Source organism: Prionailurus bengalensis, chromosome C1 (assembly GCF_016509475.1).
Source record: "Prionailurus bengalensis isolate Pbe53 chromosome C1, Fcat_Pben_1.1_paternal_pri, whole genome shotgun sequence".
In the NCBI taxonomy this organism is placed as follows: Eukaryota; Metazoa; Chordata; class Mammalia; order Carnivora; family Felidae; genus Prionailurus; species Prionailurus bengalensis.
This window is the reverse complement of record NC_057345.1, coordinates 7,397,717-7,423,554: the sequence shown is the minus strand read 5'-3', so window position 1 is coordinate 7,423,554 and position 25,838 is coordinate 7,397,717. Positions and strand designations below refer to the sequence as shown.

Sequence of the window (25,838 nt, the reverse complement as noted above, 5' to 3'; positions counted from 1 at the left end):
GCCACCGCAGAATCATTGGTAGGTATACAAACAGGGGCTTCGGGAGAACCCAGACAACACTCGGGAGGAAGGCACTTTCAGGGAAACGGCACAAAAAAATAGCCCCGGGCTCTCTAATAACCCTACTTTGAACGATCAGAAAAGAACGTGTTGGTCACACCATGGTAACTTTTGGCCTAGAAAGGTCAGATCTCTGCAAGTCCAGAAGAGAAATCTTAAGTAAATACCTTTCAAAGGATGCAAGAATAAATGCATGTCAGGAGCCTTCCGATGCACTGGTTGTACCTTTATTATTTTTACCTCGTTCACTAATAGTTCCGTGATGCAAGGTTACCATACACAGTTAGATAATGTCTGCATTGCACATCTAAGGCTATACAGCAAAAGAACGAGAATTAGTACAAATACAAGAACTATATTTACATTCTGTATACTCAAGCTCCAAACATCAGATCATATTTACATAATAAAACATGAAAATGAAAATCTGAAATTAATAATGTACATTGTTGCTAATGTGCTCAACTCCTTACTGGGGAGAGATCAGTTTGCAAAGTCTTGGTTCAAAAAGGCCACGTATGCTCCATGGGTTCTGTTGCAGCGCACGAGGATGGCGAGGAGAGACCCCGATAGGTGGCGCCTTGCACGCGAGCAGGCCGATGGACTCCTCGGGTGAACAGATGCCAGAATGTGCAGCCTGAAAAAAGGGAACTCGGACACACGGAGACGACACACAACAGCCAGGGTTTGGGAGGAGACCAACCTCAGCTCGGACCTTCTGAGCACAGCTTTTAACATGAAATTTGGGTCAATTCTCATTCTTTCCATTAAATGATCACAAGCTTTCCTAAGGTTTCATGGGGTTCAAATACGACTTTCATAAATGGCCTTTTGAACAACAGCAGCAGATAATCTCTCAGCTGACATTTCAATTTGCTAAGGAAGCACAAATCAATACGTTCCTGCTACATACAGTAAAGGTCTGGCCACACACGTGGGTGTATCATCATTGGCCACAGTGGACAGCTGCAGTGTGTACGGGCCAGAGTCCTGTTTAAAATACATTCAGCAAACCTTCCACGAGCAGCAGCAGAATTAGTGTTTTCCTTTTAAGGAGCAGGTTAACAATCACATTTTAATAAGGGAACCCAAAGCAAAAACGAAGGACCCGAGTCCAATAGACAAACGAGCGAGCCCTGATCCCGTCCTGGAGACCCGTGTGGAACACAGCACGAGGAAACGGAGAGTACCGATAGCTGCCACACCCTGGGTCATCCGCTCTTTTCCAGTCCAATGTGCAATTAATTACAGCACTATAAATATACATATACCTTACAAAATTAAATATCCCTGTAAATTAGAACAAGCAGCAGGCAACAAAGTCTTTGCTTTGGAATATGTGCCAGGAGAAGTCATTTTAATTTTAGAGCCATAAAGCCCTTGCACAATGATCTTACCTTATCCCTTCATCATAAAAGAGCTGAAAAAAGAAATCCATCAAAAACATGAGTAGTTGCTTAAGTTCTATGCAGCTGAAGGGAAAAGAAAAGTAAAACAATAGTGGTCGTTTAGTGGGGGGTGGGGGGCGGGGGGTGGGAATCGCTTCCCTTCCCCTCACAGTGAGCGCTCGAGCACTGTACGACGTGCTGGGATCTGGGCGCCCACCACCCAAGCTGCCAGCAGCGGCCCTTCCCCACGCCCCTGGCTGTGTGCACGGCTGGCTGGCCCTGCACGGCCTGGCCCCGAGAGCTGGCTGACCCCCAGGCAGGCACAGAGGGGAGGAGGCTGCGGGTCCCAGCTTGGTGTGGGCTGTGAGGCCGAATTTTGCTTTGGCAGGAGAAAGGAGGGTGGGGAAGGAGGGGAAGAGAGGATTACTTCTAACTGGAACTCATTTCTCCTTAATTTGCATAAGAGCTTTTTCTTTCTGTTTTTGTTTTTGGTTGGTTTTTTTTTTTTTTTTTTTTTTTTTTGCTTGTTTAAAAGAATGCTTTAGGAAAAAAAACCCACAAAAGAAACCCCTTACTTAAAAGGTAGTTTCCTTAAATACTAATATTAATATCATCTTAAGTATCAACTTTCCTGCCACCGTGGCTTCAGCTAAAGCCTCGTAAGTAGTTCCTGCCATAAATGCTCTCTCAGCTTCACAGTAGGGATGGACCTACCCAGAAAGAGAACATTAATCCCGAAACTGTTGCAACTCCAGTCTGGAAATGGGCCGCTGGAAGAAGAGGGGCCACCAATAAGGGCTGTCCTCAGATGGAGGGAAGCACACCTGCCTGAGACCCTGCGGGCCTCACGCGTCCTGCTCCTCAGGAGGCCCTCTTACCCGGGGGGTGTTATGAACGGTCCGGTCCTACCTGTCTTAATACCCGACACCTCCAAAGCAAAGACTTTCCAAGCCAGTTTTGTTTGAGTTAGAAGAAAAACCAAACGTCATTTCAGTTTGTCACATGATTTTACTCTCCCTCAGCCCTCCCCACCTCCCTCTGTCACAGATCCAGGGCCCTCTGTCAGACTCTGTGACAAACAGCAGCGGCACCTGTGACTTCACTAAAAGCCATCTTCCAATTTCATCTTCATTTCCCTGCAACTGGATTTCATTCCAGTCCAGAAGCTGTCTCTAAGCACCGACAGGTCCTGGATTTGAGTATACACCAGAAGGGCATACCGTGCCCATTAGACGATGAAGGAACCTCTAACTACATTAAAAATCTCACACACCGCTTAGAAAACAAGTAACATCACAGTTAATGACCTATGTTTAAGGAGAGGAAAAAAGTTAAAAATCTACTGTAGAGTTTTTATTGATCACTTTTCAGCTAAGGTCACCGCCTGTGATTTCTATCCTTTCTTTTAAGCTCACCACGATTCACTTTTCCTCCCCTTGGCCATGCAATTGTACCGAAGCCGGGAGACCTGTTCTCAGAGACGAGCCCAACCGGGAAGTCAGAAGCAAGGGTCTGTGGCCGGCGTGCTGCCCGGCTCTCGTCCACAGCACCAACCGTGCGCCAGCCCCTGCCCCCGTCCCGCCTGACGCAGATAGTCGGCCGGACCCCACAGAGTCGGCAACTTCACGGCTGGGGGCCCTCAGTCTCCACAAGGTGGGAGAGGGCAGCTACTTTCCTGAGCGCCCGAGGGGTGGTCAGAGCTTTGTGTGAGGGAGGTAAAAAGGATAGTACGGAACACCCCAGGTCAACTGGCAAAGCAGCTGGAGTAACCCGGAGGCCGTCTCTTCCCCAGCTCGTTCCCAGAAAACGTGACTTCAACTGGCAGCTGAAAGAGAAAGAGTATCTATCTTCTTCCATGATGGCTTCTGGATGCAGACGACCCTGATCCGTCAGGGAAGGAGATGGGCAGCAGCGAGCTTCCTCCTCCCTCCTCCGGCAATACTTCCACATCCGACAAAGATGACCAAGGAGGAGAGGCCAGGCGGACGCAGCGCCAACCACTGGGGCCGTGGCTCAGGCGCACCTCCTCTCTGCCCCCGGATGTCCTCTTGTTTTGTTTTAGTGGTGGGAAGGGAGTGGTTTTAATCCTGGGATCCAGAAGGCAAAGCCTGCCATGTCTGCGTATTTATGATTACAGGGGGGAGAAGCATTACTGAAAGTATTTTCCACTTGACAAGGATCATTGAAAACGCCCAGGAGTCAGAGGGAGGCTTCGCGTCTACACTTGAAGTTACGCTTGTTCGATCAAAGGGAGCTACAAGGATCACAAGGTCACTGCTCGGCGTCACCATACTTATGATGGTAACAGTGACCCCCAGAAGGTGAGTCGCTCCCCCCTTGTGGATCACTGGTGTATGACGCTGCACTAATTCCGAACTGTACCACCAGCACTAATGCCAAGAAGAGAAATGGGAAATTCTGAGAGAAAAACAGTTCACAGGAATCCTGCTCTGAGGAACTGCTCTCATCCTACCGTCCGTCCGCCTTCATGAGCTGTTGCCAGATCCCACGGTCCTCTCAACCGTGCTGGCAATAACCTTGGCTTTTCCCTTCCCGCTGTTCCAGGCCTGCTACAGAGTCCTCCCTTCTCTCTTCCACTAAAAGAAAACCGCACAGCTACATTCTAACGAAGCTCCAATTTCAGAGAACACACCTGTGCCATTTCCAAGCTCACTACAACCTTTTCCCTGAATGGAAAATGCAGGGATTAGCAACGGCAAAAGGAGAGGAAAGGGGAAAAGGTAAGTTTTTTCCTTTTAGGTTTAAAAAAATGCCAGATGTTTCCTCCCTTAGTCTCTGAAGCCACCCCCCAAAATTAAAGTGATTATCACAAATAGAGAAAAGAAAAAAAGGTATTATGTTGTCTTAAAAAACAGGCCAAGATATCCAAAGACAGCAGTACAGACATCACAGGTGGTCATATGGGGACCCATCATACAAAAGGAAGCCAAAAGTCACGAAAAAATAATTTGGAGATTCACCGGAGCCCCCCTGGGTCGTTTGTGTTTGTTCATTTGTTTTTCTCCCTTTTGTTAGGCCACGTGCTATTACCACGATTCTCAGCACAAGAAAAAAGAAGGATACAGAGCAACGGAGACGGGGACCAGAAGAGCGAGAAAGAGTGTTGACAGGAGGGAGAGCAGTTACGCCACAGGCTTACACACGAGAGGGGCCGTCAAGAATCACAGAGAGAAGTGAGGGGCGACACTGACTTTATCTCTCGAAGGCGAGTGAGGGTGCTCGGCAGAGTCACTCAGTACTTCGGTTCGCTCGGGCACCTGCGGGACAGTTTCGACCTACAGGCGACAGAGGGAAAGGAGGTCAGAGAGCTGGATGCAGACGACCTTCTACTCACGGGTCTCCTTCCTCTGCGGTTCCCTCCTTGAGCTTCTGCCCTCCCCTCCGGCAGCCAAGACCCAGGTCTCCAGACTCCCCGAATAAGCAGGCTAAGCTGTGGTCTTCCCCATTCTGGGGCCCCCGGACACACGCCCCTCACAAGCTCAGAGGCTTGATCACAGGGCGGAATTCTGGGACGCCTTGAAGGTTCTCACCACCTTCCCTTGACTCAGTCCCACGGACCCCAGCTGCAGACCCTTTAAGAACGAAAAGTCAAGGGGCGCCTGGCTGGCTCAGTGGGTGGAGCATGGGACTCTTGACCTCGGGGCTGTGAGTTCAAGCCCCACGCTAGGTGTAGAGATTATTTAAAAAAAATAAATCTTAAAAAAAAAGGTCAAAGCAGGGCATTAACTGGGTACAGATGTGACCAGGTCCTCTTAGCCATTCAGGACACCAGGAGGCACCGCCATCTTATAACTACACTCAACGTTGCCCTCCTTCCTCTATTTTCAACCTACTTTTGGGGAACAAGACTTCCTTCTCAGTTTACATTGATGTCACTGGGGCCAAAAGCCAGGAGAAGAAGGAAACATGAGGACTTCTTACCGTATCGTGCCAGCAAGCAGTGGATTAAAGGCATACAACCAGTCGTTCATGTCTTTGTCATTGAGAGCCTGTAGAAGGACCCCACGATGCTTCGTGCATACAGCAAAGATGTTAGGTGTCTGAAAGAGACATGGGTAAGTGGAAAAGTTACGATGGCTGCTGACAACGGGGACCACCCTGCCATATTCACAGGTGCCCAGCACTTCGTATTAAAGGTTCAGAGAGACCGGACACATAGGAGAGATGCCACAGCACACAACAGAGAGTTCGGAACTCAGCAGGGAAAGGCAGACGGTGGCAATAAAAAGCCAAGAGAGCAGGACTGACCTTCACCATGGCCTGCTGGTCCTCACTGTATTCCACCTGTGCTGTGGACAGGTTAATGATGCCACGCTCCACTGGGTCTTTGTCGCTGTTATAGATGAAGACATAAGGGCGACGGACCACGACGAAATGTTTAGCCCAGTTGCTATAAAGCGGTTCCTTGAAATGCAGGTATCCTTTCTTAGAGACCACTGAGCTAAAAAGGACAGTACAAGAGAGGTTAGTTTCTCACAAAAAGAAAGGAATCATGGCCTGAGGACCATGAAAATACGTCTCACCTGGACCTAGTCCCTATTATGAACAAAATAGGCAAAAGATCGCTTTGGCCTAGAATCTTCTCCGCTGAAGTAATACTGCAGAACAGCATAGAGCAGCACCATAGCAGATGCCTTGCAAGACACAGGTGAGCAGGATCCCAGCCCAGCTCTCTCCTCCCAGATTCCATTGGCATTAGACGGTAACATTCACCTCACGTACAAGAGCAGAGAGTAAATTACTGCTGATTTCTTTCTTATACCTGGCATCCCTGGGCAATACAGTACTCACCCTGGTCTAATTTCTTCAATATCTGGAACAAGATTGAGAAATTCATTTTTTCCTGCACGGGCCAAATAGGGTGTTTCCACAGTTGGGACAATCTGAAACTGTTCAAATTCTGGGCAGGGACTGGAGGCCCGGGAATTGGCTTCTGGGGTCCTTCAAAAGAGAGAGGGGTTAGGGGTAACAAGGAGCTTCAGCAAGGTCAATCCATAAAGTGCACAACCCCCTCACCAGGAGGAACAAGACCTCCCTCGACAGCAGGGGCCTTGCAAACATCGGTTCCAGAGAGCTCGGCGGAGAAGACAAGCTGCTGTTAGGAAGTTAATTCCAAATTCAACTGCGGCCATCCTTCAGAAGCTACGAAAGCCACCAGCAAATCACACAGTCCCTCTTCCTACTCTGAAGCCCTCTGAACAGAAGCCTCTTGGGCATGAACTCCATTCCCTTACATGTTTCTATTTAGTCCCAAGGTCACAACTAGGGCAGTGGTCCTCAAAGTGCAGTCCCTGACAGGCGGCATCAACCTCACCTGGGAACTTGGTAGAAATTCAGTCTCGGGGTTCCGAGCCAGATGTACAGAATCAGAAGTGCTGGGTTGGAGTTCAGCCACCTGCACTTTAACAAGCCTCCCCAGTGACGCTGACGTGCACTGACGTCTGCGAACCGCTGCTCTAAGGGGCTGGCAGAGAGCACGCAAGCGGGAAGAAAGACCCGGCAGAGCAGAGCTGCAGCGCCGAGCTGGCCCGGTCTAGGACACTTACGGGAGGACTTCCCGTGCTCTGCACTGTGACTTGTCATCGCAGAGCAGCCTAGCCTGATGACGTGAATTCCACCAATTCTAAAATTTCTGAACACTTCACCACTTCTCGAGTCGGGATGCACCTTACAGCCGACGACGGGTCACATTTTAGGTAGCAGTGCTTTTTCTCTCTCAGTGGCACGTAAAAGAATGTGTTATAGTTGATGACATCCTCAATTTAAATAAATTGCCTGGTTGTGTTACTTTCTCTGCCACGGTCAACTGTGGCAGTGCTGGCGTGGCAGGACAGGCAGCTGGACGGTACCAGGAGGGCCCTCTGACAGGTGAGCACAGTGAACGGAGACGGGCATAGGAGTTTGATGGTGAGTTGCAAACAAGTGATCACAGTGATGCTTCACAGAATCTAGACTACATTTGTCTCTATTGTTGTTAGCAACACTTTCACTGTGTCGTCAAAATACTTTTTCCAAAGTAGTTTCAAACTGCTTTCCCCACGATGAGGCTTCCTGGGTCTGACAAGATTCGGGAGCCTGGCAAGGGTGGGCATGGAAGGCCAAAATGAGCAGAGAGGGATTCAGAAGAGGAACCAAAGGTTTTTGTGCAGAAAGCTGCCGGGGCCCGATGTGAGAAGGAGCAGGAGCGTCTCCCCAGGACTGGGATATCCAGAAAAGGCTCCCACATCCTTCTGAGTACTGCCGAGAGGGATGGTCCTGCCCTCAGCTGAGCACCACTGAGCTCTAGGAAGGCTGGAACTTCCCCTGGTTCTTAAATTAGCTTCTCAGTGAAGTCTGGATACTTGATTTTTATTTATTTATTTTTTAGGTTTATATTTATTTATTTTTAGTAGTCTCTACTACCAATGTGGGGCTCAAACTCACGACCCCGAGATCAAGAGTTATATCCTCCACCAACTGAGCCAGCCAGGCACCCCTTTCATTTTTTTTTTATCAAAAAAAATTTTTTTTAAACGTTTATATACTTATTTTCTAAATGTTTAATTATTCTCTCTGCAGGGGCAGAGAGAGGAGGAGACACAGAATCTGAAACAGGCTCCAGGCTCTGAGTTGTCAGCACAGAGCCTGATGCGGGCCTCGAACCCATGAACCGCGAAATCATGACCTGAGCCGAAGTCGGATATGCAACTGACTGAGCCACCCAGGCGCCCCTGAAAAAATTTTTTTTAATGTTTATTTATTTTTGAGAGAGGAGAGAGTGGGAGAGAGAGAGAGGCAGAGTGTGAATGGGGTAGGGCCAGAGAGAGAGGGAGACACAGAATCTGAAGCAGGCTCTAGGCTCTGAGCTGTCAGCACAGAGCCCCATGTGGGGCTCGAACTCATGAGCTGTGAGATCATGACCTGAGCCCAAGTCAGATACTTAATCAACCGAGCCACCCAGGAACCCCTTATTTATTTTTTTAAAAGCAAACGAGGGTACTTACTTCTGCTCCTGAGAGTTGCTCCGAGCTTCTACCAGAGAAGGGCAGGTGGAGGAGGGAGTGAGGGTGGCGCTGCTGAAGCTGGACACGGACGGATCCCGTCCGATAGGAGAGATATCAGACAGCTGGAGGCAAACACAAGACAGCGAGTGAGATTCCGCTGGGAAAACGGAACGCCCCTGCAGCGAGGAGCTGTGATACAGATGTATATATATGTACATATTTTTTTTTAAGACTTACAAATACGGTATGGCCTGAGTGTCATAACAGGAATCATTTACAAAAGAGGCAAGGCTGGCTTTTTATTTTGTGACTGTCCTCCTGCATTCAGTAAATGACCCTGTCTCTAGGAGCCCAGCACTTAGAACAACAGGCACTATTCTAAGAATATGGCAGAGGCCCCGCCCTGCTGGCGCTTCCATTCTAAGTGGAGAAGGCAGACAACAAACAAATCCACGAACACTCTGAGAAGTGTCAGGTAGTCCTAGGATCCAGTGGTTCTACTACTGACTATTTCCCCAAGGAAAATGAAAACACTAATTCAAAAAGATATATGCACGCCTCTGCTCACTGTAGCATTATCTACACTAGCCAAGATATAGAAGCAACTCAAGTGTCTGTCAGTAGATGAACGGGTAAAGAAGACATTGTACGTATACACAATGCAGTATATACACAATGCACTCCATAAAAATGAACGACATCTTGCCATTTGTGACAAGATGGATGGACCTGGAGGGTACTATGCTAAGGGAAATACGACAGAGAAAGACAAATACCATGTAATTTGACTTATACGTGGACCTAAAAAACAAAAAACAAAACAAACGGACTCTTAAATACAGAGAACAAAATGGGGGGAGGTGGGTGAGGGGACGGGTGAAACAGATGACGGGGATTAAGAGGTACAGGCTTCCAGTTATAAAATAAATAAGGGCGCCTGGGTGGCTCAGTCGGTTGAGCATCCAACTTCGGCTCAGGTCATGATCCTGCGGTTCACAGGTTGGGACCCCACATCGGGCTCTGTGCTGACAGCTCAGAGCCTGGAACCTGCTTCGGATTTTTTGTCTCCCTCTCTCTCTGCCCCTCCCCAGGGCGCACACTCTCTGTCTCTCTCTCAAAAATAAATAAACATTAAAAAAATAAATAAACAGGGGCGCCTGGGTGGCTTAGTTGGTTAAGCATGCAACTTCAGCTCAGGTCAGGTCATGATGTCAGGGTTCATGGATTCGAGCCCTGCGTCGGGCTCTGTGCTGATGGCTCAGAGCCTGGAGGCTGCTTTGGATTCTGTGTTTCCCTCTCTCTGTGTCCCCTCCCCTGCTTGCACTCTGCCTCTCTCTTAACAAATAGAGATTAAAAAAAATTTTTTTAATTTTTATTTTTTAATGTTTTTATTTATTTTTGAGACAGAGAGAGAGCATGAGCAGAGGAGGGGCAGAGAGAGGGAGACACAGAATCTGAAGCAGGCTCTAGGCTCTGAGCTGTCAGCACAGAGCCCGACGTGGGGCTCGAATTCATGGCCTGTGAGATCATGACCTGAGCTGAAGTGGGACGCTTAACCGACTGAGCCACCCAGGCGCCCCCCCCCAAAATTTTTTTAATAAGTAAAATAAATAAGTCACAGAGATGACAAGTACAGCACAGAGAATACAGTCAATGATGCCGTAATGATATCCTATAGTGACAGATGGGGACTATACTTATTATAATCATGGTGAGCACTGAGTGATGTACAGAATTATTCAATCACTAAGTTGTACACCTGAAGCTAATATAACACTGTATGTCAGTTATACTTCAATAAAGAAAATGTCAGATAGTGGTAAGTGCTACAGCAAAAAATAAACCAAGGAAAGAGGTCAGAAAGTTTCGGGAGCTGTTGGCTTTACATAGGGTGGTTAAGGAGTCGATATCTGAGCAGAAAGATGAAAAAGATAAGGGAGCCTATCATGGGAACATCTGGAAGAAGACTATTCCAAGGGAAGGGACAGCGAGGGTGTAAAGATCTGCTACAGGCAGGAATGAAGCTGGCATGTCTAAGGAACAGCAAAAAAGGTCAAAGTAACTAGAACAGAGTGGATGCTGGAGAGGCTCTTTAAAGTGTTCACCTCACTCTTTGTCAAAAGCAACAACATTATGCCTCCAAGAACCTCAGGACCTCTAGTGTCCTGTCTTGCAGTGACGTAGCAGCCCCTACAGGATCTTCCCTGAGGGATTTGGGGAAAAGCCAAAACGTTTCCCATCTGACTAACACCCTAAGAGACACCGGGGAGTACTCGTATCTTCAAAAGCCAGTGTTCTGACTCTAAAAAATGAAGATATGTCCTACATCCTCAAACACGATGCTACCCCCATCTGAAGGCACCTAAAAGCAGGGAGACCCGGAGAGGAGATCTGAGCTCACCTTACAGTCACTGATGCTGCCATGCAGCTGGCTGAATTCCCGGTTGAAAGTGTGCGTGAGAAGTTGCAGGCACTGGGGACAGAAAGGCACGTGTAAGTTTCAGTGGTTAAATGAAGCCCTGGATGCAAGGCAGGAAGAGAAAATAACAGGCCTAAGACACACAGTGGGGCTCAGGTGCTGACCAAACAGCTCCAGAAATTAAATACGAATACAGCAAGGGAAGCCTGGCATACGTCTAACAAAGATAAACTCAGTGGATTAAAAAAAGCCATTCTCAGGACCACAAAAATGAATGGCTGCCACCACCACAGTTTAGAGCAACAGCTCCCCTTCCGACTTGTCCCCGTACTAGAAGGCGTGGAGACCTCTGGATGGAAGTATTTTCTTAAGCCAACTAGAAGGCCATTCGGTTATTGACACCCCCCACCCCGGCCCCCACCATTTCTCCATTCCACTGTTGGCCAGTTGCCCAGGCTCCATATGCCTGGGAGTCATCCTCGATGACCCCTCTGCCCTCTCCCACCCCACCCAGGCGACAAGGGGGGCTGATTCCACCTCCCCGGTGTCTCTTCCGTGACTGCTCTTCCTCCTCACCCTGCGGCCTCTGGCCTCAGCTGAGACCCGCACCGTCTCTATCTGGATCACCGTGCTAACGAGCTCTTTGTGCCTCTAGTCTCTTGTCACCACAAACCCACCTTCTTTATTGCTGCCACGGGAGTCTTCCTAAAACATGAATACCTGCTTAAAATATTTCCGCATCACCCCAGGACCCTCTAAACTCTATTCCAGTCCACAGACCCTGCCAGGTCTGGTCCTGTCCCATGTCTCCGACTCCATCTCCTGCCTCTGCCCACATCGCCCGCATGATTCCCCAGCGCTGACGATACAGCACACGAGGCTCCCTCTGGCGCAGACTTTCAAGGTCAGCTCACCGGCGCCAGCCCGCGGAGGCCCCTCCTCTGGCTGCCCCAGGTTCCAGACACACACCTCTATCACATACTTGTCACCCGGTTCCCTGGGAGCTCAGTACGGGTAGAAACTGAGTCTTATTCTACCTTCCCAGCTAGCACAGGCCTCGAAACAGAGGCCCTCAAAGGTGGTGGAAAATGAAAACTCCAGCTGGCTCACGGGGTCTCACGGGGGAAAATGCTCAGCAAAGAGAAAGGGAGTCACACCTTGGTAGCCAGCTCCTTCTCTCGATCCACCAGGCTTTCGATGTCCGTGGAGTCGTAGCCGCTGCTCTCGCTGGGGGTGACGGCACTTTCAAAGGTGGTGGTAGAGATCTGAGAGGAGATGCTGGTGGAGGTGCTGAGGGTCCCACTGCTGAGGCTGGGGGACAGTGAGTCACTCAGGGATTTGGGGATGCTGTCACCAAGTCTCTCGCGCAGCAGCAGGAAGTGGCGAGTTTTCTCCACCTAAGAAGATCAACACAATGGCCTCAGCGAACGCAAAGCTCATTAAGATCTTCATAAGTGAAATATTGTGCCTCTACCACGATCGAAAGCTGAAAAGCCAGGATCACGTAGAGAAGGTGAGCATGTGACCCACACTTTGGGAGTTGTGCCCAAGAGTTCATCTGAGCAGCTCCTGCCCTCGGATACCTCGTGAAGGAGCTCCAGCTTCTCCAACTCCCACTGGTGCTCAAGGATGAGGCTGTCCCCGCGGGGCCGCCAGCCTGCTAAGTTCTCTTCTCCCCGCACATAGGCCACTGACGTATCCAAGATTTTTCTTCTCCTTCTTTGCATGCCTGGGGCAAGAGGACAAAGTCTTTTATTCAGAGAAAAATCTGATTCCATTTTTAGCTCAAAACACACTAATAACTCACATACATGGCAAACTAAGACACTTAGTCAAGATACCTGGGATTTTATTAATAATAATTCACCCCTTTTCCCCAAAGCAATTCTCTGAACCTCTTTTAAAACTGAGTTTTATATTCTTCAATAATTAGGGCGACTGTAACACAACCTGAGAAAATGCCCAAGTTGTTATGTTACATGAAAATACAGAAAGATCAAATTGTACCCTATGGTTCCAAATACATCCATACGAAGAAAGTAGGAAAGGACCATCCCCGTACTCCCCCCACACACCCCACATTCAGGAGCTCAGTTAGGATGGCAGATGGCAGATGGCTTCAGCCCCATCATTTCCCATTAATTTCTAAAAATATACTGTTTTTACATATTGAAGATACAAACTTACGTTACTCAAAAAAATTTCTCAAGGAAATATCTGGACACCGTCAATAGCTACTACTGGGACTTGGATTCACGCTCAAAGTCTTTTTTTAATCTACATCTTAACTGTGGGCCCTGACCTTTTCCCGTATATGTTCTCTAAAATGATTCAAGCTCACCTTAATCAAATGTTATTTATTTGTTTATTTTTAAGTTTACTTATTTATTTTGAGACAGAGACAGTGTGAGTGCGGGAGGGGGAGACAGACAGGGAGGGAGAGAGAAAGAGAATCCCAAGCAGGCTCCGTGCTGCCAATGCAGAGCCCGATGTGGGGCTCGAACTCACGAGACTGAGAGATCATGACCTGAGCCGAAGTCAAGAGTCAGATGCTTAACCGACTGAGCCATCAGGCGCCCTCAAATGTTTTTAAAACCACTGATTTTTGTCCATGTTCCAGTTTATAAATCTAGAAATGCAAAGGGCTGCTTAAGGCCACCAAGCCAGAGAGAGAAGTAATGGCAGCCCAGAGAGACATCCGAAAGGGCACCGAACAAGTTCAACTTAATAATTTGTCTTCCTAGGGCACAGGAAGTTCAAATTCTAGCTTGACAACACCTGTAAGGTCACACTGCCAAGTTACCTTTGGGGCTAACGTGGAGAGGGAAACGGTTATGAGGTCTGGAAAGCTAAATTCATTCTCACACACTCAAAGTTTTTATAATATGCAACAACCTCCTAACATTTTGTTCAGTATAGTTTTTGTAACTGTTCTGCGGGTCATAAACCAAACAGTGTTGTTACTCAGAAAAAGGTAACTCCCACCACCACCAAAAAACTGGCTTATAAAATATACTTGGTTTCTACAAAATTTTCCTACTCGTGTAGGTTAGATTTTTGACATAAAATACTCCAAACACAGGCAAAGATAACCATCACCTCCCTGACCCACAAGGGCTTACCTGGACTGCCCGTGTCTGCCATTTTGCATAGACTGAGCTCGTAAATTCCAGTGACACGATTGCTATTTGAATTAAAACAAACACTTGTTTAACTTCTCATGGCACAAAAACAGGAAAATCTCAATTCTCTCTACTTAAAACACTGTCTCCTCTGGAGGGACTGCAGCCCACGCTTAAATATAATTACAGACATTTCTCACTTCTTTTTTTATTCTGAACTTAAGAAGTATACTTTTTCCTAGGAGGAGTTTGTTTTCATGCAATCTCTTGAATTACTTCAAAGGATGAGTAAAATTGAATGATGAACCCAAAAGTTTATAATACAAAGATAAAAGTTAAAAATCTGTGTTTTCTTTTTTTTAAATTTTGTTTAATGTTTATTTATTTTTGAGACAGAGACAGAGCGTGAGCAGGGGAGGAGCAGAGAGAGAGGGAGACAGAATCCAAAGCAGGTTCCAGGCTCTGAACTGTCAGCGCAGAGCCTGATGCAGGGCTCGAACTCACAAACTGTGAGATCGTGACCTGAGCCGAAGTCGGACACTTAACCGACCGAGCCACCCAGGCGTCCCAAAAATCTGTGTTTCCTTACCACGAGAGACAAGACAGGGGCAGAGGAAGTTCTGACCAGAATGAAATGATAAACATCGACTTCGGGGGCATGTCATGAGGAAGGTTACTGAACCCTCCATTGTGTTAGTAACGCATATTTATTTTGAGAGAGAACGTGTGTGCACACATGCGTGGAGGAGGAGCAGAGAGAAGAATCCCACTCGGGCTCCACACGCTGTCACCAGAGCCTGATGCAGGGCTTGATCTCTCAAACCGCGAAATCACGACCTGAGCCGAAATCAAGAGTCAGACGCTTAACCGACTGAACCACCCAGGCGCCCCGGTAACATGTATTTTTTAAGCTGAGTGGTGACACACAAACATTCCCTGTATTAGTCTTGGCGGATTTCTACAGATCTTAAATATGAACAAGTCTTTAGAAGAAGAACGTCCCAACGGTAATCAGTTAGAAATAATGACATCTGAAAGAACATTTAGTCCCTGAAAAACTGCTGAGTGTTCACAATGTAATAGTCTTCCTTCCTTCCTACGCTCGTTTATCCATCAGTATTCCATTAAATGCCAACATTTAAAAGTTACTGCCCTTCAGGCATCCGGTTGTAAGCTAAGCCCGCAGCAGCAAGCCAGGCACACTGCGGGCTCTGCTGACCCTGCAGTGGGCAGACCAAATGGAAACTAAACTTGTCTCAGAAACTTACGAGTCCGGTGACTTCGAGTAGCCGCTGCCAAAGAGGCTGCGCAGAGAGCGTGGCGGCGAGATCTTGGCGTCCCGGGAGTAGAAGACCATGCACACATCTTTGGTGATGACCGCCGGCTGGATGCAATGATCCAGCTGAAAGCAGAGAGGGGTGGGCCCCGATGAAACCCAGGCGGAGCACTGTGGCAGGAGTCTGTGCGCCGCCACAGTTGGAGAGCTGGTCCCAGATGGGGGGCGGGGAGATTTCAGCTCTGCCAGTCGCTTCAACGGCAACTCGGCAGACGATACGTGCAAGAGTAGGCGGTGGTCTCGCAGCTGCTTTACTTTTCTGAACTATTTTTAAAAGTTTTTTCTGTAATAACGGTTACTATTTATTGTTTCTTATGTGCCAATCACTGTCCTAAATGCTTATATGTGATCTCTCAACACCTGTCTGGGTAAATGCCATTATGTTTACCCTTATTTAAGAAACGAGGGAACTGAGGCAGAGAGAGACGAAGTCCCTGTGTAAGGACATGCTGGCAGTAAGCGGCAGCACAGGGACCTGCGCGCAGTTGGGCTGGTTCCAGGGTCTGTGCTGTTAACCACGACCGGGCTCTGCCCACAACTGCAAAAACACGAGGCAAAGTTTTCTTAAACTCATACATTCTTTGAAGAATGGTGATTAGGCCACTAAAACTGAAGCTATAGTAGAAATCATAAGGCTTTTTTTTTTTTTATTAAATTTTTTTTTTTTCCCAACGTTTATTTATTTTTGGGACAGAGAGAGACAGAGCATGAACGGGGGAGGGGCAGAGGGAGAGGGAGACACAGAATCGGAAACAGGCTCCAGGCTCTGAGCCATCAGCCCAGAGCCCGACGCGGGGCTCGAACTCACGGACCGCGAGATCGTGACCTGGCTGAAGTCGGACGCTCAACCGACTGCGCCACCCAGGCGCCCCTCATAAGGCTTTTTTATTTTAAAGTTTATTACTATTTTTTTGAGTCATCTCTAACACCCAAAATGGGGCTCGAACTCACGACCGACCCCAAGATCGGGAGTCGCAACCTCTTCTGAGCCAGCCGAACACCCCGTCATATAACTTTTCGATTAAACAGAGACTAGGAACAGAATCTCCTACAACCAGAACGGCAGCAAACGGTTGACAAAAATCTGTCAAATCATTCCTCTTCATCTCCCATGGTCATCTGCCCACTGCTCAGGGCTGGCCATTTGTGGCCATTCAAGTTCAGAGTCTCCTCACCTCTAGGTATGCTGACAAGGTCATGTAGATCTTTTCCCCATAGGGTGTCACTCGGTTCAGAAGGAGAGAGTTATGGAGGGAGCTGTCCCACACGGCCTCGAAACGGTAGAAGGTCCTAAGGTCAGAAAGGCAAGAGGCAATTACCCAAAGAAGTGAAGTCACCTTAGTCGAGGTACTGTCACTGTCAGTAACACTACCGACACCCACAAACACCTACAATATATCGAAATCTAACAACACAGTGGAGGCTTTATCCCCTCGGAGGAAGAGGTAGGCCCCCCCCGTCTCTCACCCCACCCACTACCCAGGAGCACTCAGCTATGTCTCCCCCCCCCTCACAAGCCTGCTTTTCTGCCTATAAACATAAAAATAGAGCAATCAAAGAGATTAGGATGAAAAGGGTAAGTAGGTACAGACAGAAACTAAAGGAAGAAAGCGAAAAGGAGCTCCTCCATCAGTCAACAAAGAGAGCAGGAAACAAATCCTCAGTAGCTTGTAAACCTGTCTTCACATCACAGTCTGGTCTGGAGCCTCAGAAATGTCACAAACATACCTGAGAAGATTGATGGAGGAAACAGGCAGGAAAATTTAAGCACTGGGAGTCTTATTTTAAATTAAAAAACAAGTGGTTATCCTTAGCTGATGTTTCAGAAAAAGAATAATTTCAAAGTAGAGCTGGCTAACTACTATTTGTTACTTTTCAAAAAAAAAATCCACATGAAAACCAATCTTACATTTAAATAACAACTAGAAGCTTGATTTAATGAGTACCTATAAACTTTTTAAAGTTGTTCTCGTATCTTCTTTGTAAAACCCCACAGGGCTGACCTGGCCTGACATCGGTTCTGCCCATTCTGCAGTCTCATCTGAAGCACTGTGCTGAGTTACAGACCAGCCCCCGACTGCCTGCAGTCCCCCCGCAGGGCCCCCGCAGGCTCCGTAACAGGTGTCTACCTCCGACAGTGCATGTTCCATCACTACTGGCTCTCGCCCGACTCAGCTGGCAAGCGTTTGTGCACAGTGTGCTTCCTGCCCAATACACTCCTCCTAACTCCTTCCCAAATGGTAACCTTGCTATTGCTGTCTTTTCTAGATTTCCTGTGACAAATAACTGGCGTATTTTCTCTCTAAACACATGCCCGTGCTTCCTTCTCCTGAAACTGTCGAGAGAAAACAATTCACTTCTAAAAGAACTCCCTAGCCACACCTCATCCTCCATGTGTCAGACTAGGGAGCTCTTCTAGAAGCCTGACCAGTTCATTTTGTAGCTGCTTCCACATCGACGTCTTCCGCAAGTACCTGCCACTCTCTCAAACGCCTAGCTTTTGATGCAGTGTGGATGGGTCAAGAAAATACAAAGACACCAAAGGAACAAAGAAACATTTAACAGGACAGAGACAGGTAAAGCAACCAAGGGTCTCAAAAAGCAACCACAAAGGATGGCGGAAGTCTTCCTGGGCTCAGCAGAGAACACTTCATGCATCCACAGCGCCCTGTTTCAATCAAATAGTTCATTTTGGTTTAAAACACATTCTAATCCTGGGTGGTGATAAGCACTACTTGGGCAGAAGCTCCCTGAGAGCTCTGTCACCTGAGACTCTGCTTTTATTGTGTCCCTGTGTGTGTCGAGGTACCTGGAATGGGGCCTACCTGTCACACCACAAGATCTGGACACACCTGTGCTGAAGTGGAATGAACCCCCTTCTTAGAGCGAGGGCATCTATTACTCTGGAGAAGCCGGACAGAAGTCCCTGACCCTCCTGCCTATAATCTCTGACCCGTTAAATTTTCACACCATGACTTAGCACCTCCCAGTGCCAATATTTAGGGTTCACGGCTCTCTTTCAACAGAGGCAAATGTTTTGAATTTGTCAAAGAAAAGCCTCTTCATTTCTGTTTTCAGGTTGGGTTTTCACTTAACCTAAGGAGGAAATTTCAGTGATAGAACCTTGGCTAACAAAAAGGAATTTTTGACTCCAGTAAAATCTTCCTGCATTTGCAGGGGAGGGGATTTTTTTGTTTCGTTTGGCACTTGGGGGTGCTGCAGCACATTCTTTTGGAATACCCACTGAAGATGGCAATCCTTCAGAGATGGTTGTTAAGAAACAAGACTGGTGAGAAATGTCAACTGAATCAAGCTAGCAAGAGAATTTAGAATTAGAAACAGGGCTGAGTCCTGAGACATGTGTCCCTGTATGGCTCCCATGGTGGTTAAGAAATAATCCCAAATGGATTTCTCGAGATGTTCTGAACAATGGCAGTGTGTGTGTGTGTGTGTGTGTGTGTGTGTGTGTGTGTATCTTTAAAAACCAAACAGACATTTTAGGCTATGTTGTCATGTTATCACTTCCTTCATTTTTCTTCCCTAAATCAGATGAAGAGAGATGGGCAAAGACTTCCTTCACTATTGAACCAGGACTTTTTTCTACTGCAAAAGAAGAAAATAGATAAGACAAGCAGTCCTGACAGAGAAAGAGAAATGTTTAAAAATAAACAGCCTATTTTTCACAGACTCAGCTGCCCAAATAGCTAAACTGGTCTCTTCTACGGCACAGGACAAAACAAAGAAAACAGTGAGTAATTATGCAAAGCTACAGAGCAACAAACCTTTCAAGCTGCTGACAGAGACAGGACAGACAAAGACCAGAAAACCCAGCCTGAGATTCCACGAAAGGAGGGGAGTAACGCTCTAATCGGTAATGCAGCAGAGGAAAACCCGAAGGCGCGCAAGAACTAAATGGACAGGTCTAGCAAATGGAATGAGAGAATACGAACTCTGCCAATCATTTAAGAAGCTGTGTGTGAAACTATACACATCAGGAAAACACGGGGAACAAAGGGTGCCGGAGAAGGTGTTGCTCTATCCTAGGTCTGCACGGGGAAAAACTACTAAATTAAAATAGTAGTCCAAGCAATGTAAGACATAAAGCATTCTGATAGACTAGAATCTTTATGTGCAAAAAAGCAAACAGAAAATACCTAGGAATGTCCTTATCAAGAAAGAGCCTGCAAAAACACAGAAAAGGCTTTTGTTAGTGCAGCAGTGGACCAAAAAAGGAAAGAGGAGAGGAAAGCAAAAGCGAAAAAAAAAAAATACATAAGACACATTTGCTGTTAAGCAAAGTAAATTCAAGTGGACAATTGACACAGAACTCCATGGGGCACAATTTGATAGACAGCTTACAGTGACATGGGTCCCTCTCTCCCGAAACATTTAATTAAGGAAAATGCTGGGCACAGAAGGGACTGTGGAGACCACCTCTATTAACACCCCCTCTCTGCAGATGACTCAGTACTGGAAGGGGTAGGAAGTTGCTGCAGAGTTAAGGGAAAACCAAAGCGATTCGGTAACACAGATGCGGGACTGGAAAGAAAAGCTGCAGTGGCCCCTGTTGGTCACACGCCACCATCAATACGCAGAGGTGCTCTCTCCCAGACACACGTGCACAACACACTCACACTGGAGTTCAAGTTCACCTTTAAACATTAAACCTTAGGCGAAAAGAACAAAAGCTCTTAACCAAATTCCATTTAGCAACTTTGCCAAATTAGCTTAGGCTCTCCGTATTCCTAAAATGGAAAGATGGATGTCCATCACGCGCTGAACATCCTAAACTAGATGGGTGTCTCATCCACCCAGACAGTCTGCTCCCCAGAACTGAGTGGTGTGCTTATCAAGTGTCAATAGTACCTGGTCTTGTTTATGCAGTTGTACTTACCATGATTATCTAAATTAATCCAGTATTAGGCAAAACAATGTAACGTGAGGGCAAAAATAATTTTTGTTCAGGGTGAAACGAAACTGAGTTGAATATTTTGAAACGGTTTGATAATGCTGAGTTGTCAAACAACTCAGCTGTCGAAAAACAGCTGTCAAACTAAGTTTGGGTGCAATCAAAATAAAAAAGGGAAATATTAAAATTGTAATGACAGATGATAGAAAGCTGACAGGATTTTGCCATTCGATTTTCTTCAGAGGTTTCTACTTCTTGCTCCACAAAATTAAAAATCACAGATGATGAATTATATCATGATGATATATATCATGATGAATATATTGTGCTTTTGTAAGAAAGAGCATCCCAAGTCCAATAAATAAGGTTACAATTAAAGACAAGGCCTTGGCCCTATAGCAAGAGCTTGACAAGATAATGTACATTTATGGAGCTTAAATTAAAACGTTCAAAGTGCATATCTTTCTATTTTACTTGACTTTGGCCAACTTTTTTGATTAATTAACTCTACACCTCTATTGTGGAAGATAAGCTGCTTTTGACAAAAGCCAAATTCATTTCCTGCTGCACCTGACCTGCGGCCAGGTATGAATCCCGGGACTTCCGAAGGTCACTCTGACACAGGCCATTTAGCTCAACCAGCGTTTCAACCAAACACCATCCTTCCCTGTGAGTTTTGCTAAGTAGCCTAGGAATATTTAGGATCTATTTCTCATAGCTGCAAAGAAAACATGGTGCATGCCGGCTGCCTCGGCAGGCGAGGATACCATGCAGGGTTCGTGAGGACTTCAGAGAAATGGTACTGCTCACGATTCTGCCCAGGAACGGACCAGGGAGGACCAGAGCACGCTTCTGTCCCTCTGTCCGCCCCGGCCCCCCATACAGGTACACCCTCATACTCAGTCCCTCCCCTTCACAGCGCCTGCAGCTCCTCCTGCAGGCAAAAAGCGAACAGATATTTGCTTTTTTTCCTCTCTCCTACGCAAAACTGTAACACAAGGAAACGGTGGAAAAAAATTAACTCTGGCCCAAACTTTTAATCCCATTTCTGCCTTTTGTCTCATTTTTCCTCTCCCTCTTCCCAGCATAGATGTGAGCAAGTTTTTCAGGAATACACAGAAGTATCCAGAAGTCCTCCTGTAATGCAAAGGCAGTGTTCTGGGCCCACATCTGCACACACAGCCACCCGTTTCCCAGCCATTGCTACATACAGGAATGGAGTCTCTGTGCACAGTGACAGAACTCCTTTCCTGGGGACGTAAGGGGCCCAGAAGATTTATCTCCAGTCTGACATGGGAAAGTAGACTGGCTATGTACTTTATGCATTGTCTGTCATCACTTGATTATAAAATGGAATTTTAAGGGAAGCCAGTTTAAAATGAAAAATAAAATAAAATTTCATTATTTACAGCAGATAACCTTGGTCAGAAGAGTTTATACGTGTGAATTTATCTCCTTTATGAGTGAACGAAAATGAAAAGCAAATACTAAGAATCCTGGAGCCTATGCTGGCAGCAGCAAAGGATAAACACAGGAGGGTTTGCTGAGCCCAGGAGGGCACGTTTCCATGACACTTAGGACAGACAGACCTTGCCCACAGCAACCACTTCATAGGAGAGCACCTAGGCTCAGCAATAATTAATGTGTACTTTTAAACCCTTGGGAAGAATGCTGAATTTTCTTTTTCTGTTCTCGTCTCTAAGACTGTGTTTCATCTACTCAAACTCTATCCCGGAGAGAGTATTTTCACTCAGTATTGGTAACGGATCCACATACATGTAGCTCCACAATTATTTACTTTTGGAGAGCAGAGTGGCAGGGAGGAAAGGGATGTCTGAAGTGAAAGAGGAATTCGTTTCTGCCCCTGGACAGGAGTCACCGGTGAATGGGGAATCTAACGGTGTGGCGTCAACCTGCACGGGGCTGACTCATCACGCTGCTCAGGGGCCCTACCTGCTGGAGTTGTGGGAGGACTTCAGGTACTTGGCAGAGATAATATTTAGGGAGAGGATAGCATCGACCGCAGCCTCATCCACTTCAGCCTTGTTCCTGATCCGGCCTACGAGGAAGAATAAAGAAACTAGGACAGGGGTACACTTAACAACACAACAGAAACTCATTAAGCCAAAGAGAGACTTTTAAACCTGTGTACCTTGGGGTGCCGGAAGGGTCACTTAGCCAGCCACCAAATGGTCCTCCACTCTTCCCCCTGTTGTCTTCCCTTTCCTCCCCACATTTGGTCAACTGTGAAACCTTACTGACTCTTTGTTTGGAGTTTCTCATACTCATCTCAACTTCTAGTTCTCAGACCACCTCCTGCTCACAAAGGTCACCCCCTTCCCGTCTGGAACACTGCGATGGCCATTTCACTGATCTCCTGGCTGCTCACCTCATCCCCCTCTCCAATCCACCCTACACTCACCCTACAGAGACTTCTGAAGCCACCGCCTTCATTATACCACTTACAAAAAATTTTTTTAATGTTTATTTATTTTTGAGAGAGACAGACAGAGCGTGAGTGGGGGAGGAACAGAGAGAGAGGGAGACACAGAATCCAAAGCAGGTGCCAGGCTCTGAGCCATCAACATAGATGCCCGACACGGGGCTCGAACTTACAGAAGATCCTGACCTGAGCTGAAATCGAATGCTTAACCGACTGAGCCACGGAGGCGCCCCACCGCTTTCCTGTTCAAAATCCTACAACTCTGTTTTCCAGTGAACACTAGGGGACGTACTGCAGAGAGGCTAAGAGCACAGCCTCTGGAGCTAGACTGTCTGCATTCAAATCGCAGCTTTAACACTTTCTGGCTGTGAAGCTCAGGCATATTGAGTCTTTGTTTCCTATTCTATGAAGTGTGATTAGCAATTCTTCCCTTACATGATTGTTAAGACCATGTTATATATTTGTTATGTTAAATAATATTTTTAGAGCATTCAGAAAAGTACCTGGTATAGAGTAAGGACTACACAAGAGTTTGTTAAAATAAGAAACCAATAATAATAATAAAAAAAGCTTGAAAAACCACTGCCCTAGACAGAAGAGAGTACAATCTCCCTTCTAGGGGTTCTTAATGTGGTCCACAGATACTCAAGGGGTCTATGTATAAAATTCAGGAGGTCCATGAGCTCGAATGAGAAAAAAAAATTACAACTTTATTTTCATGAGCCTCTGACTAAAATTTGGCATTTCCTTCAATTACGAAGGGAGGAGACAATCCACAGGAAAATCAGCAGAAGCTGTGACTCTATCCCTGTAGAAATCAGATGTTTTCATGTCATACTATGGTAGAATATCTCAACATTCATCACTGCTCTGAGTGATAGAAATTAGACCTGCTGCTTCTTGAATGCATTTAATGCATTAATATGAAGAAAAGCTTATACTATGAATTTATTTAGTATCTGAGCAATCTCAGTATCACTAGTTCCCTTTGTAACCCTATGTACAGCTGACCCTTGAACAACACGGGTTTGAACTGCCTGGGTCCACTTACACACAGTTGTTTTTTCAGTAAATACAGGACAGCATTGTAAATATATTTTCTCTTATGATTTTCTTCCCCCATGGTTTTTTTGTTTTGTTCTTTTTTTCATGCCCAGTGTGAAGCCCAAAGCAAGGCTTAAACTCATGACATCAAGACCGGAGCTGAGATCAAGAGTCGGACGCTTGACTAACTGAGCCACTCAGGAGCACCCTCCCACCCTTATAATTTTCTTAATAACGTTTTTTTTCTCTAGCTTACTTTAAGAATATAGTATATAATACATAAAACATACAAAATACATGTTAATCAACTGTTTACGTTATCAGGAAGGCTCTGGTCAACAAGAGGCTGTTAGCAGTTAAATTGTGGGGAGTCAAAATTATATGCAAGTATTCAACTGCACTTCAAAACAATTTTTTTAATGTTTATTTTGAGAGACAGAAAGAGAGAGAGAGGGAGAGAGGGAGGGAGGGGCAGAGAGAGAGGGAGACACAGAATCTGAAGCAGGCTCCAGGCTCTGAGCTGTCAGCACAGAGCCCAACAAGGGGCTCGAACCCACGAACCGTGAGATCATGACCTGAGCCGAAGTCGGATGCCTCACCAACTGAGCCACCCAGATGCCCCTATCCAACTGCACTTCTAACCCTTACTCTGTTCAGGGGTCAACCGTACTTTATTTTCTACATTTAGAAACATTAATTCTGAGGCTCTCCCACTGCCAAAGGGGTCCATGGCAACACAGGATCCAGAACCCTGCCTTGGACTCCAAAGCTTATACAGTTTATCCAGTTTTTTCTTCTCATCAGGAGACCTTGGCCATGGGTTTCTAGCCATCTGCATGTTAGACATGTTCCTGACTCTCTTTTCAAGATGTTTCTGTGTATGGAAAACAAGACAAATGAGAACCTTCTAATTTTTCCCACATCTGTTAAGATCCTCCTGGATGCTTTCTATTGTTAATTCTCAGCCCGGGGTCTTTCTCACTTGCCCTCATTTTGGCACTTACTCATCAAACTGCTCTATTTATTTATTATTTTTTAAGTTCACTTATTAATTTAAGTAATCTCTACACTCTACATGGGGCTTGAACTCATGACTCTGAGATCAAGAGTCGAATGCCCTGCTGACTAAGCCAGCCAGGCGCCCCCCCACTGCTTTGCACATACATATGTTGTCTCCTCAACAAAACCGTAGGCTTACAATGAGCACACACTTCTCTTATGCCCTCTCAGAAGCTTTAAAACAGAGCCATCCCCATGGTAGCTGAGTAAAATAACGGTTGGTTGCGGGGCACCTGGGTGGCTCAGCCGGTTAAGCATCCGACTCTTGATTTCAGCTCAGGTCATGATCTCACGGTTCATGACATTGAGCCCTGTGTCGGGCTCTGCGCTGACAGCACAGAGCCAGCTTGGGGTTCTCCCTCTCTCCCTCTCTCCCTCTCCCTCTCTCTCCCACTCCCGCTCTGCCCCTCCCCCAATCTCGCTCTCTCTTGTTCTCCCTCTCTCAAAAATAAATAAATAAGCATTAAAAAACCAACGGCTGCTTGAATAACATATCCCTAATGATGGGAGTTGAGAAACAGAGTAGTTTCAAACTCCAGGCCACATATTCTCCAGCACTCTTTCTGCACATTCCCTGTGTTCCTCTAAAAAGCCTGGCTCTGTCCTCAGCTGAGGGAATGTACTCACCTACCACCAGCTCACGAACATCCTTCCAATGGAGCTCACTCCCCTTCTCATGGATAATGGTCACCGTGATCCTTCGCTGGATGCCCTAGGTAACGGAGCAGGGTTGTAATTTAGCTGGGACAATCTAGGATTTCCTCTTGTGTGCTGTTTTCTGGACTGCATGGTGTGGGGGTGGGCAAGACGAGAGGAACGGAGAGGGGGAAATGCCGTCCCCACTCTCTCTCTTTTTTTTTTTTTTAAAGTGGGCTCCACACCCAATGTGGGGCTTGAGCTCACAACACCCTGAGATCAGTCACATGTTCTACTGACTGAGCCGCCTTGGCGCCCCTCCACGGTTACTCTAAACAAAGGGATATAGGTCAGGGACTGAGGAAGAGCCAGGTTCTGGTACAGCTTTAAGAACAAGTGACTAGATGGTAGACCCAGA

At 46.6% G+C, this 25,838-nt stretch overlaps 1 protein-coding gene across 32 annotated transcripts in view; it reads right to left on the bottom strand.

Annotated features, from left to right (window-relative positions):
- Positions 1–271: 271 nt before the first annotated feature.
- Positions 272–25,838, bottom strand: part of KIF1B (kinesin family member 1B) — a 145,860-nt gene continuing 120,293 nt past the window's right edge. For 22 of the 32 annotated variants that reach the window (XM_043578508.1, XM_043578514.1, XM_043578523.1 and 19 more), the window contains 14 exons: positions 25,412–25,496; positions 22,192–22,297; positions 19,484–19,510; positions 16,505–16,619; positions 15,262–15,395; positions 13,994–14,055; positions 12,455–12,600; positions 12,029–12,268; positions 10,854–10,925; positions 8,453–8,574; positions 6,261–6,410; positions 5,718–5,910; positions 5,391–5,509; positions 272–4,744 (listed from right to left, as the gene is read on the bottom strand). In XM_043578508.1, the coding sequence (XP_043434443.1) occupies positions 4,702–4,744; positions 5,391–5,509; positions 5,718–5,910; positions 6,261–6,410; positions 8,453–8,574; positions 10,854–10,925; positions 12,029–12,268; positions 12,455–12,600; positions 13,994–14,055; positions 15,262–15,395; positions 16,505–16,619; positions 19,484–19,510; positions 22,192–22,297; positions 25,412–25,496 (1,614 nt within the window). In that variant the 3' untranslated portion in view covers positions 272–4,701. The remainder of the gene's footprint in view (positions 4,745–5,390; positions 5,510–5,717; positions 5,911–6,260; positions 6,411–8,452; positions 8,575–10,853; positions 10,926–12,028; positions 12,269–12,454; positions 12,601–13,993; positions 14,056–15,261; positions 15,396–16,504; positions 16,620–19,483; positions 19,511–22,191; positions 22,298–25,411; positions 25,497–25,838) is intronic. The other 10 variants (XM_043578539.1, XM_043578513.1, XM_043578525.1 and 7 more) reach the window with 1 other exon arrangement.